The 14314-nt window shown below is 43.1% G+C and overlaps 1 protein-coding gene across 1 annotated transcript in view; it reads right to left on the reverse strand.

Annotated features, from left to right (window-relative positions):
* Positions 1 to 11285: 11285 nt before the first annotated feature.
* Positions 11286 to 14314, reverse strand: part of LOC119178237 (clavesin-2-like) — a 66908-nt gene continuing 63879 nt past the window's right edge. The window contains exons 6-8 of the mRNA XM_075888578.1: positions 13831 to 13941; positions 13664 to 13763; positions 11286 to 11691 (exon numbers count right to left, since the gene is read on the reverse strand). Of these exons, the coding sequence (XP_075744693.1) occupies positions 11537 to 11691; positions 13664 to 13763; positions 13831 to 13941 (366 nt within the window). The 3' untranslated portion in view covers positions 11286 to 11536. The remainder of the gene's footprint in view (positions 11692 to 13663; positions 13764 to 13830; positions 13942 to 14314) is intronic.

Here is a 14314-nt window from a genome sequence, read left to right on the forward strand (position 1 = left end):
CATATCTCAGTGGTTTTTTTCATCTGGATTCACCTACGGTTGCCGGTAGCGCTCCGTGTTTATGGACTAACCCCCTCCCCCCCCCCCCCCCCCCAAAGTAAATGTCGATAAACATTACCGGGTAAAATGTTTTTACAATTCGGATTTATCCTTGGAAGCTGCCATTTTAAAAAAAGCATTCTGAACGTTCAATGGTGTTTTCAAAGCTGTGAGTGCACCTCCATCATGGATAGTTACCTTGTAAAGTATGCTTGTGTCTATTACAAGAAGAAAAAATGTTCTAACTCGATTACTGGATTATCATATTTTCATGTTCAGATAGTATTTCATTTAATAATAATAATAATAATAATAATAATAATAATAATAATAATAATAATAATAATAATAATAATAATAATAATAATAATAATAATAATGATATGTCTTTTATTTTTGATAAAAAAAGATGAGAGAGGCTGGTATAATAGACTGTGGAGCACCTTGTACATTCGCCCGGTGCTTGAGTTTGGGTGTGCGTTATACGCGGGGGCACCTGCCTACAAGATACATCCTCTGGTAGTCATAGAGAGACAAGCCTTGAGACTATGCGTAGGTCTCCCCAAGTCTGTTTCAATCAATATCTTGTATCTTGAAGCTAGGCTTCCCCCACTTGCAACCCGTTTTAAATTGTTAGCTACACAGTCATTTCTTAGGCTCTATGAATCGCCGGTAAGGCGCTTAGAAACAGTTTTTATTGACCGTCCTGACTTGTTTTTTGGGGAATACTGGCCGAGATCTCGTATACCACAAATTTTGGTTATACAGCGCTTTCTAGATGATTTAGATGTTCAAATTGATCCTGTTTCTTTAATCAGTACCTATAACAGTGCTATTAAATTACAGTTTGATGATATCTTTCCGAAAATTCAAAATTGATGCCGCTCAGTTCTTTAGAAGCTATATTAGGAGATTACCTGGAACATACGCCAATACAAGCAGTCATAGCAACTGATGCATCACAAAGGGAAGAAAAATGTGGGATTGGTATTTTTTCTCCTGCCCTAGACTTGTCCTTTCGCTTCGCCTTCCCGATTATGTGCCCATATTTGAAGTAGAATTTTTTGCGATAATTTTAGCTCTCTGTAAAATAACTGCTTCAGTAAGAACCGCAGTAATTTTAACAGATTCACTATCAGTATGCGCCTCCCTTACTGCAGATGAGAACTCGCATGCTCAGAACGCTTTCAAAGCATTAGTTCCCTCGCATCTCAATCTCATCAAACTGGTCTGGGTTCCTGGACATAAGGGCATTTATATGAATGAAATGGCAGATGCGTTGGCCAAGTCATCTTTAAATGGACCTGTTATTGGTGTATTACCGGCATCGAAATTCTTGATAGGCGCTAGATTAAGAAGGAAACTACTGTTAGAGAAATTTTCTACGCCTTCACTAACAGCCACACCAGAATTCAAGCACTTGTTATACCATTGGAATAGTAAAATATGTCAAACGCGAGGAACGGAAGTCGCAATAACTAGACTGCGCTGTCCAATTCCACAGCTGAATTTATATTTACACAGAGCTGGTCTGGCAGCTTCCCCTCATTGTCCTGTTTGTGGAGTAAATGAGTCAACTGAACATTATCTCATTTATTGTAATAGATTCTCTGTCTTACGTAAAAACACTTTAGGAGCCGTTTGCCACCTTCTCGAAATAGATTTAAATACTGAAAATGTGCTTTCTTTCGGGGCTTTGTGTCTAGGCGACAGCGACGGGAAGATCGTTGACGCATTGCAGGTGTTCGTCAAAAGTTCAAAGAGGTTTAAGTGTTGAAATCATTGTTCGGTAGATTTTGAAATTTCCAAATTAATATTAAATCAAATGTGATGCTTTATTGCATTACACTACACATTATTTACAATTCAACCATCAAATTTGTCTTGTTGCATCTTTCTTTTATGACTCGTAAGTGGATTAATTTTAATCTGTTATTAAACAAGAAATTCATGAAAACTATCCTGTTCTTGGCCAATACCCCAGCGTGGGTATGCGCCACATCGTCAAGGATCTTGACTTGACTTGACTTGACTGGCTCCTGCCTCTGAATAGCTGAATAGATACTTAGGTGATTATTAAAGAATGTAAATGAACAGCCTCGTTAACAAAGTAACTAAGCATCCAGTTATAAAAAAATGGAGAAGCTAGATTATCAGAAACAATGCAAAGCACTTTCTTTGGAAACAGTTTACCGTAAGGCCACAATGCACCATCTTATAATGCATAATTAAATGAAGAATTTCAGAGAATTGAAAGTTTATGAAAAATAAACTTCGGTAAACGCAGAATTTTTTCCATAAAATAAACTCAAAGTAACACCCTCAGAATTAAAAAAAAAAACAAAACTCCTAAAATATGAACGCCCCGCAGCGGTGGTCTAGTGGCTAAGGTACTCGGCTGCTGACCCGCAGGGCACGGGTTCGAATCCCGGCTGCGGCGGCTGCATTTCCGATGGAGGCGGAAATGTTGTAGGCCCGTGTGCTCAGATTTGGGTGCACGTTAAAGAACCCCGGGTGGTCTAAATTTCCGGAGCCCTCCACTACGGCGTCTCTCATAATCATATAGTGGTTTTGGGACGTTAAACCCCCCATATAAATCAATCAATCCTAAATTATGAACTCCCACTGATGGTCTTTAGCGCTACAAAACAGCACTCATAGTTTGAAGTGCTGGGCACAATTTGGCCTAATGAACGTCTTTAATGCCTAATCAAATGTAAGTACACCAGTCTTTTTTTTTTCATTGAGTCCCTAATAAAGTCGGGCAGCTCCTCGGACGGGAGTCGGAATCGTGACTTTGCGTTTCATACTAGACCACCACAGCCTTGCGCTAGCGATAGCGAGTTATGGCCGTGTTGTGTAAATGCATTAGGGCTCATGTGATTGTTATCGTCTATGAGTCTCGCGAATTCATACAGAGTGCAACACTTGAGGCTGCGCAAGAACCTATAGCTGCTCAATGCGCTTCCAGCCCAGGAAAGGTGGGGCCACTAGAGTCGTATCGTTGACGAAACACCAAACGCAATTTATGCTGAGGGCGAGCTGCCACCGCTTGTGTCCCGATACAGGATTATACATCTAGTACGTCATTCAGTGCTTACAAGCTGGAAAGTCCTCTAGCGAACGCGTGGACAGTGAGTTCTTCATTTCGCGCGGTTGCTAGAACGTGCTCAAGATCTTTTTGAACGTTGAACCTTAAGCGAACAGATTGATAACCTGGGTGTATACATTGTTACATTAGTATTCGCATATTTTTATTAAAGACATTGCTTGAAATACATACACGTGCGTATGCACACTTGTTCAAAAAAAGGTGTCTAAATTTTAACTTTCGAAAGTGTGTCTGTTATCTCAGTTTGTTGGCTCATAAGTATTGCTTAGGTATCATATCGTAAATGCAAGAGAAGCCCTGTAAGGCCGCGTTATATGAAAATCGTGATTGACGTTGTGGCTGGGGAACCTTTACGTGTGGTACTTTGCACATTATAGAACAGCTGTAGAACAGCTCACTAATGTGCATGACTAATGCACCTCGACAGTGACAACGTCATTTCAAAGGCTTGATGTAGCATGTCGAAGTGGAAAAGGTATGATAAGAACGACAATCACTTCATAACTACTGTTATGTGATGGAGTTTGACGTTTCATCAACGACATGCCATAATGGTTAAAGTAGAATAATGATGCTTCGCATCGCTTTTAAGATCATGATACTGAGTCAGCTTCATCCTGCGAGACTGATGAAAGAAAAAGGTGATGTACGTTTTATGTAACTCTACCATAGCACAATGTTGAGCTGCAGTGAAGCACAAGTTTTGTAGCCTGGTGAAGAAATCGAAAATTTGCACGCGTGCTAAGCGTCGGCAATAATTTAATATTTGGTATACATCGGTGGTGCTTCTGGGACAAGGTGAGCGTAGTATGAAAAGCAGCTAATGTTTAGGCGGGGCATTCCCCAAGCAACACGTGTGTTAGAGATGTATACGACCAGTAGTCTACTACAGAAGGGTGGTTTTACGTATATGTGAAGCGGGCGCACTAATTACGGTGCGCTTCGACCTGAGTGGTCCCAATTTATGGGAAACCTTAACTTGAAGCGAAACTTGATTTTAGGTTGAGTAACGTAGCGCTTTGGGCATATTAGTACGTCATACCATAGTTTTTTAGCACTCGAAAAAAAAAAACACGAATGAATAAAAACGGGACAGGCGCTAACTTGGAACAATGTTCATTCCAAAAAAGGTAACCGTATATATAGGCAACATTGCTTTTCGAACGCACATTGCAAATAAGTATGTATCACATATCTTTGCAAGTTCCCATATATTTCGGAATGCGCACGTAGGATGGCAGCCGAGGGAGACACAACCAAGTGAGCAAGCCAACAGCAGCTGTAAGTACACAAACAGCGTTCAAGTAACGTGAAACCATTGAACTGGTCGCGTTTACTGCGGGGCGCTACCAAAGTGGTAGGTGTTCTGTGGCGCTACGCGTGGGAACTGCTCTATTCCAGTGGGGGAAGCAGATGCATACAATCTTGTATGAACATGCCAAGGGGTACATCACGAATGATCCTATCACTTGCCGTAATTCGGCCCTTGCTACAGTGACACGACCACCTGTGACCGATGAACACTTGATAACGGACAATACGAGACACTGCTTCGCTTTATTCCCAATGGTGGTCTTACGGTGCATATCTAATGCGCATATACACGTGTATACATAACATACACCCAAAATATGCGTTAACAACCAACTTGGGTTGCCTATATATATATATATATATATATATATATATATATATATATATATATATATATATATTATTAGGTTGTATACGAGGGACTATTGGTCAGCTGCCAGCGCGTAATAAGTTCACGTGCTACGTGACGCCAGACATGCTCATAAAGTGTGTGCCACACTCGCCTCCATGGCTACAGGTGGCGCTGACTGACACACCCACGTTTATAATCACATACAAGCCCAATAAAGTGGCTGGGGGGACAGCCGCCGTGGTTGCTCAGTGGTAGAGCATGGAACGTGTTATTCGAGGGTCGCAGGTTCGGTTCCTGCTCACGGCAAGTTATCTTTTTACCCACTTTTCTTTCTTCATATTTACTTAATTTTCTTCATTTTCGTCATTTCTTCACTTTTGGTTCATATTTTCATTACAGAGAGAGCGACAGAAAAGCCACCAGCCAGCTCCGATAGCGGGCACTGAGGCTCGTGACATTCCCTTCATCAGGCTACTGCATTTGTATGCTTTGCAATTCTTTCATATACAGTAAAACCTCGGTGACACGATCACGACTCGTACGTATTTCGTGGTGATGCGAATTGTTCACTGGTCCCGGCCAAGGCCCATTAGCCTGCGTCGTAGCGTTGTACGGTTGTTGCGAACCACTTTTCACCCAGGGACGTTTGATACAAACGTACGCTACCGCACAGACGACGCTGTGATTGCCGCGTCCTCGCTGTCACAGAGGACGCGGCAATCACGCGCGGGCCCCGGAAGCCGTGTGCGAGCCTGTGCTCTGCGCCTGCAGTTTGTCAAATCAGCAGCGCGTCGTAGCTTCCGAGGTTATGTGCGCGAATCTTGGGGGCTTAAATTTGCCTTCGTGTGCCTTAGCGTTGTGATTATGGCATTGGGATTGCAAATTTTTTAATTGCCTCGAGGCGTGTTACTGTGCACGAGGTGGCATAGTTGTACTGTGCTCACGTGTGCTTGCCACATTGATGCAAGTTATGTCATCGCAATCAGACCTCCTATGAAAGGTTGACGAGGACCGAAAGAAGTGGGCGGTCGTGGCGAAGCAGCTGGACCTCGCAACGCCAACATGAATGATTGTTGGGGTCGAGAACCCCTGTCAACCCTCCGATTCGCACGGGTGACTCCTTAATGTGCATAAACCCTCGCGATTATGTGGTTTCTGCCGTAAATCTCCCGAAAAAATGTCTCTCAACACCATTATGATAATAGAATAATTGAAGCAAAGGACAGCGGTTTGAAAAACTTTCTTACCTTCATCTATCGCGAGCAAAGCGCTTTGTGTGTCAACTTTGCCGCAGTGCTTGGTCGTCTTGCAAAAAAGCGTGATAAGATTTGAAAGGGCTTACTAGCTCTCACGGATCACAGCACATCTGGTTCATAAATTACACGGGCAATATATTTACGATTAGTAGTATAATCACTGACATACAAAAAGACTTTGTGAGTGCTGTTCATGACAATGCTGCGGCCCTGACAAACAATAAAGGAAAATGTACGCCAGCCTTCTTTTGTTGCGTACTAATAATCAGTGTTTAGGATGACAAGAATATTTTTCATGACCCGAAAGATGCATATCGCCGAGGTTTTGTTGTATGTAGTTGCACTGCTTTAATTAACCACCTTTTGTCAAGCTTTGAGGTGGTATCGTATAGCCATTATCTTTTATAACCGCAAAGTATCACGTGACAGTGGTGTGACTTTAGACGTGCGCTCCATTTGCCTTCTTGTTTTGGTGGACGTTTTTTGTTGTGGTACTTACCTTTTTTTTGTGACACAAAGGTTTTTATGATGATGACCAGACGCGGATCGATGTGGCACATACGCATTTGTTGGGCGAAAGCTTGCATTAATTTTAAATGCGAAGCATTTCTTAGCGAACTTCGGTGACTTTGAGCGTATCTATCTATCTATCTATCTATCTATCTATCTATCTATCTATCTATCTATCTATCTATCTATCTATCTATCTATCTATCTATCTATCTATCTATCTATCTATCTATCTATCTATCTATCTATCTATCTATCTATCTATCTATCTATCTATCTATCTATCTATCTATCTATCTATCTATCTATCTTTTTATCTATCTATCTATCTATCTATCTATCTATCTATCTATCTATCTATCTATCTATCTATCTATCTATCTATCTATCTATCTATCTATCTATCCACTTACATTTTGGTGCTCTCGTAGTCACCCCCCCTCCCTCAACTTGGCGTGAACCAAAATCACCGCGGGAGGGTAAGATCGTTTTAAGAATGTAACGCGCTGTTCAATACAGGAATAATGTCGCAATCCCGTCGCGTACGTCGTCAAACACTTCCCACCAGACAGTGGCACATACCCACGGGTGGGTATGTGCCACTGGTATGCGAGTGTGTGCCACAGGTGATAGACACTTGGTATCTACCCAGTACCGACGAGAACACACATGGGCAATTTTAACGCGTGAGCGTGGAGCAATACCCGACGTCGGTAGCGTCTACCCAACGAAGACACACTGCAGAGTAAATGTGAGAAAAAACTGACACAGGCAGCGTTGACCCCCCGACGAATGCGAATAATAAATTTCGGGGTCCCAGCAGGAATCGAACCCAAGCATTCTGCACGGCAGTCAATCATTATACCACAGAGATACGCCATGTCTCGGAACTACTTTTCGAATAGACGCTAATCTTCGTGAAACGTGAAAAGTAGTTCCAGTGCTACTTACCGAATTTTATAAACACTACGTATATACTTCTTTGGTGCAGCCGTCACGTCAGGTTAACGTCAATTGTGGTTATGTTCCATGAGCTGAATTTGATTTATGTAGCAGTGTCCATGGTTCACGGCCAGCATCTTCGCGAGCATCAGCGCTTCATATCGGCTTGTGGTGTTGCTAATAAGCATGTTGCAGTTGACATCGTTGCGCAAGTGCAAACAACTGATCATGTAAGCATCTGCAACTATTCAGCATATGTCTGTGCGTGCAACATTTGTATACGTATATTTAGCGTCATTTCATTACGTGTTGCTCAACAAAAAAAAAAATTGCAACACGGTCACCTTATCTCCGCGGGCTTCACATAACGTCGATCCCCAGGTACGTGGGATCTGCCGAACTTTTTTAGTGGACAAAAAGCGAATCATGGGATTTACCCAATTTCTGTGGCACGCACCCGTTTATGAGGCCCACATGTGTTACCACAGACCCCACGCATCAAAGCCTCGACCAAGCCCAGGTCCACAGATTAAAAAAGAAACCTATACCACGGCCGCTGGATAAAACACATTTTTTATTCAGCGGCCGTGCCTATGCTTAAGCGACGTCAAATGCACTGGAGATATGAAACAAGCAGACATGAATCTTGGCCACAGCTTTATACTTATTAAAATTTGTGTCACTCTGTCCCTATCAACTAAGAACGTTCACGAAACACTTAAAAACATGATGGGCTAACACGTTATGGCGTGTACTCATAGCGTCATATTTTTTGTTCTCTTCGTTGTTAAAAATACATTCTCGAACTGCATACCAAGCAACTTCTTGTTCCATTTTCATCTGACGTAGCACACCAAGCTTGCAGCCTAACTTACGTTCCCATCTTTCACTAAGATACCGTGCCTGTCGCCATGCTTCAATCATTTGTAATTTATACAATTTCACTTTTGAAGTCAGCACTCTAATTTTTCAATGCATTTATCGTTTGTTGAATACGTAGCCTCAAAATAGCGTTTTATTCATCATATTCATGGGTTCCTCTAACTTATAGCAATTGCTGCCCCTAATGACCACGTACTATCATGATGAGTGGACTACAGTCCAAGTGTACAAACTTAGTTTCACGTATTAGGGAGAATATATGGGAACTCTTTTCTCTCATACCAAGATCCCTTGCTGTCGTTCTGAAGGGCAGTGTCTTTCAATGGCTCGGCTATGCAAACCAACCTCCAACAATATAAAGCCGCGTAATAATCCATTTTTAAGCAGGGCTTTACCACAGGACATTTTTGTAACACTGTGGAACCAACGCAATGTAATGCGGTGAAGCACATTTGCCAGGCAACGCTCTCACAAACCACATTACACATTTCACTGTGGCAAACCGGGTACTCTCATGTGGTTGAATTACATGACTTCCCGCTATGTTTGTCATGGTGTGCAATCAAGAAACTGAAGAGTGAATGGTTGGGGCAGCTCGAGCAGTCGTTTTAGATGCGGAGCGTTTCTTAGCCCCACGTGGTCGCACCTCAGCTGTGGTCTTGCACTGCCACTGAGATCGGCCCACTTTTGACTAAACGATGATGTGATGACATCGCGTGAAGTCAGTTGAGATGACGCCATACGGATGTTCTGATGACTTCACAAATTTTAGCGACTTTTGACTTCACGATGGCGTAATCAGCTGACGATAATTTTTCGCATCACTCCTGTGTACGCCGATGGCAGACGCCGACGTGGGAAGCTGGTCATTTTACTTCATATTGCATCAATTTGCAACCTTCAATTTACACTTTAGCATTCTACGCAATAGTTATGAAGCGATGATATCAATATTTTCGCTAGTCTTTATATGGTAACAAATGATATTCGCAACAAAAACGAATTGCCCGTCCATCAACAATGCGGCATTTCATAGCACCTCCGGCGGTAGTTTGAAAAAAGTAAAATTGTAGGCCACTTGAGCTTCATTTTTAAGAGTAGCGTAACACGATAGCGTAATTGATCCGAGTTCGCATCACCTTCTGACACGTTATCGTGGATTCACTTTTTCGTGACAACGTTAACCACGGCGCTATAGTAAACGAACATATGTGTACCTAAAATATGACATTTAAACTATCCTGGAATGCCTACAACAAGTACAATTGCGAAGTGCCCACTACGCCATAATTCTTCCACTGGCGATTTAAGTAGACGCTACGCGTGTCCGTAAGGCAAAACGCGCAGCTGCATAGCTGCAAAATTTCACGATGCGGTAGCTGATAACCAGAATTGTGCCTGAGCGCCTTGTTAATGTTGGGCCTTTAAGTTCGCTTCGCTACTCGCTGCGCTATTCACACGTTCTAACGCCTGGGGTGATTCTGCCCTGCCGCCTCGCTTTATTACATGCGTCAAGGAGACATCCACGCACAACACGACATTATTATCAATTTTTCTTTTTTTTTTCGGAACAATTTCAAGCATAGGCATGGGTCTTTGTTTGAACACCCATACTTACCGTGCAGAGGACCTGAGTTCATTTCCTATCCGAACCAATGATAATTATTAGAAGCGAAGTTCCTTGGGGTGTGGGTCATTCCCTTGTAGTAGTAGTAGTATGTTGTAGTAGTAGCCACTTCTAGTTAGTTTCAAGAATTGCTCACAAGGTGGCATTGTGTGTATATGTCCTTAGAAATATTGTCACTAATTGGCGTTAGTGGTTTTCGTATAAGAAATTCACAGCATATCCGTGGAGTGAATGATGATGTGTGGGGCGAAGCATCCATCCGTTCATCCGTATGTCCGTCCGATGCGTGCTCTAGTGTGATAGGAGCCGATGGAGAGATAGACAGTCAGACGGATCGACGGACGGACAGATGAACTAACAGACAAATGGATGTACGCTTCGCCCCAGTCATCATCATTCACTCCGTGGATATGCTGTGATTTTTCACTTATTGCATCTTTCTGGAATGTTCCCTCCCGAACAACGGAAGTTTCAGCTCATAACCAACGACAGCGAAGCCGACACTGGAATTTCTGCGAAACAACCTCTTTAACGTTCTCGCGTTGATTCCGATGCTCATGCACGATGCTGTCGTCAATGCAGTGTTGATTCGTTGTACGATGCAACCAGCTGACCTGACACGTCGCTCAAAAATTACAATTGACTTCTTCTCACTAGCCTTGCCCGCCGTGGTGGTGGGGCGGCGAAGGTCACAGTGTCCCTTGCGTCCGCGGTGGTCGCATTTTCGTGGAGGGGAAACGCTGGAGGGTCATGTGATCTCAGTGCACGCTAAAGCTTCAAGAATACCAGGTGGTTACAGTTTACGGCGCCATCCACTTCGGCACCCCTCATAATCACATCGTGGTTCTGAGACGTAAAAACTTAGGTATCATTATTTCTCAATAGCCTGTATGAACAAGTGTCGTCTGGCAATAAGAATAATGACGATTACCTGAACTTGAACTCATTTTTTCAACAACCACTGTAATCTCAGTGACATAAACATTACTGACACTGCAAGGCAATGACATGCTAATTGATTATTATTATTATTATTATTATTATTATTATTATTATTATTATTATTATTATTATTATTATTATTGTTAATATTATTATTATAGCTGCTATTATTATTCTCGTTATTATTACCATTCTGATGGTTATCTGGTCTTTGCACCTTTTTGCTGTGGCCTTTTTGAGTTGTACTTACCATTTCGAGGTCCGGAGATTCCCAGGCGAGGTTTTATAAAATGCTGCTTTAACAGTGCGGAGTGAAAAAAGAAAGTTGTGTGGGTTTATTATCCGATATTAACAAAAAAAGCGTCTTTTTCTTGCATTGGCTGAGTGGCTGTCCCGCAGTGAGGCAGGAGTGTCGCAAGTACGAAACAAACAAACAAAGAACAAAAAGGGTGGTGTGCGCATGAGCGAGAAAGTGTGGGCGCGCGTGTCCACATTTCTATAGCACAATATTGTGGCGCTGGGGGTCGTCAGTGTGAAGTCAGTCCAGGGCGGGTGATCGATCAGTAGACCTCTAACCGCGTGATGCTGTTCCATAGCCTCATGAGGCTGTAGCCCTGACGTTTCTCCTTTTTGGGCCGCTTGCTCTCGTCGATGCCCATATGGTCGAGAGACATCAGCAGGTCCCGTTTCTCCTCGAGATTCTTGATCCAGGCCGCTTGGGTACAAAGCGATTTACTGTTAGCATAACGAGCTAGAACAAGGCCTCTCGACCTCCTATCAGGAAAAAGATCACATGCAGAGAACTCAGTGCCTCAAAGACTGCACTATTTAAACACAAAAGCGTTTCATTCTAAGTTCCGCCAGTATTTCGACGTCACTTCCGCGATGGAAATCACAAGTGCATTTTCTTCGTGCGAATTCTTGATGACGTCATTCTCGTGACGGAAATGACGTCATTAAGAATGCAAGTGAACCTGTCACAGAGAAAAAAAATAAGAAAACATTTAGCGTGGCACTTGGTCGCGATGTGGAAATAAACACTTCTTGGTTCGGGAAAATACGAGCCGGGCACACTAGCCGATGCACCACCAGCGGTAATGCTAAAAATGGCAAGAACATGCCTCATATTCTATGCGAACGCCTCCCCCGTTTACTACGCTTTTGGTAGATGCCACGCTGAGAAATACCAATATAGGACTAGAGTACAATTGCATCATTGCCATACTCATTTCTTGCGCGCGGTCCGCGCACAACTACTTCTGTGACGATGTATCTTTTTTTTCATGCTACAACGATTTCAAATGGGGAGGGATCAACCATCTATTTTCTCGTATGCGATGACGACAATGAACATGATCAAAGGTGTATGCAAAGGCAGGTAAGGCTCGGGATAAATCAAGAGGCGAGTGACGGCCAGATGCTGGTGGCGCAAGGACGTGAACAGCAATGTGTTTAATCTAAAACAAATGTCGGAGATGACGACTAACCCGATTTAACAGTAATCCGCCAACTGACAATGTGCCTTTGACAAATATATGCCCACCTGCCATAAAGCTGGCCTGCCTGTCAGGTGCGCTTATTCCTTTTCATACAACCTCTTCAGCACAATGTACTTAATGCAGAATAGAATAGCAAATCCAAGCTATTACAAGAAATTAAGGTACAAAGGAAGCACTCCTCAGTTCGCTAAGCGCAAAAGTAGCCTGCCTCACTTTTCTTCTCTACCCTTTATGGTCTTGGCTACTCGTACCAGGCAATGGTTAAAATACTGATTTATGAGAGTGTGACTTAGGGCGACTGGGCAAACCGAACATCCCTGACCCGCGGTCTAGTTAATAAGGCACTCGGCTGCTGACCCGCAGGTCGCGGGATGAAATCCCGGTCGCATTTTCGATGGAGGCAAACGTCCGTGAGGCCCGTGTGCGTAAATTTAGGTGCACGTTGAAGAACCCCAGGTGGGCGAAATTACCGGAGTCCTCCACTACGGCATTTTTCATAATCATACAGTAGTTGTGGGACACAAAACCACAACAATTAATATCAAACCGAACGTCCCTGCTCTTGAATTTTTTTATTTTTTATTTGAAGACTGCAGCCTTGTCGTAAAAATGACTACAATGCGTATTTAGGACCATATTTTCGCGTAAGGTACACCGCTGTGCCCACTGATGTTTGCCCTGTAAACAGTACCTTTATCAAGTAAATTGCTCAAGTAAACTACTGCTTCAGTGAAATCACAAAACAATAAGAAAAGAGAGCAGTGACTACGGCCTCTCAATTGTTCACCATTGTGCAGAAGCAGAGGGCTTCTGCACAAGCATAAGGCTTTGGTCTACTTTATATGCCCATGAAAGTGTATGACAAATCATGTTTAACTTGATCAGGTCTTTGGCTGTTTGGATCGGCTAATTAAAAAAAAAAGACACTCTAAAACGAACTTCTGGAACAGCGTGGCCCAAATTCGTATGAAATGCCAAATATTCACGGGAAGTGAGAAGTTTGAAGTGAACAAGCATGCAACGTCTAAGAAGAATTTGAAGGTGGCAAAGATGTATACTTGTAGCTGTCAGAATGAAATTTGTTTCATGACATCCTACTAGAGCTCCGCCCAATGCGACAGTCTCTGCGTGCTTCCGGTCGAAAAATGTTAAACACTGTGTCATCTGTGGATACACTTGGTTTCCTACCTGCCATCTCCTTGATCGGAATGCTCCCTCCGAATTCCAGGGGCAAGATCTCGGGGGCTATGTGCTCATGGAGACTGGATACCTCGAAGTGGACAAACATCTGCAAGTGACACAGTTAATGAGGTGAGATCACTGTTATTGAGTGGGCTCCAGAGTGAACTGCATACCCTGCTCTGCAGCTTCCGACTGAACATGCTCAGGGCCAGCTCGTAGATGGCCGAGATGTACCTCGGCACGTTCACCCAGTGGATGTTTTTGTGGCGCATCGGCCAGCCTTTCTGCGGAGGAGAAACGTAGGCAGGCGGCACAGCAGCTGTGGTCAGTGATCATGCACCGTTAGTATTAATGCATAAAACACGATTCTACTTGTTTGGGCAGCATGAAAGATGCCGCAAAGTCGCAAGTGATAATCAGTCAGAAAACAACATCAAGTTCACTTCAACTGTGGAGACATGGTGCATCTAACAAAATTGTGTTTTCCCATTGGTCGTTTATTTGTAAATTGTTTAGGTGCGCTGGCATAGCACAGTGACAACAGCTTCGCTAGTTTCTTTCTGGCAGGTTATCTAAAGGCAAACAAAAGTAGAAATCTGTGCGCCGTGCAGCAACATTTTATATTTACCTCAACAATGGTTCGGCATAGTTTAAGAA

The sequence above is a fragment of the Rhipicephalus microplus genome, chromosome 1 (genome assembly GCF_043290135.1).
Source record: "Rhipicephalus microplus isolate Deutch F79 chromosome 1, USDA_Rmic, whole genome shotgun sequence".
In the NCBI taxonomy this organism is placed as follows: Eukaryota; Metazoa; Arthropoda; class Arachnida; order Ixodida; family Ixodidae; genus Rhipicephalus; species Rhipicephalus microplus.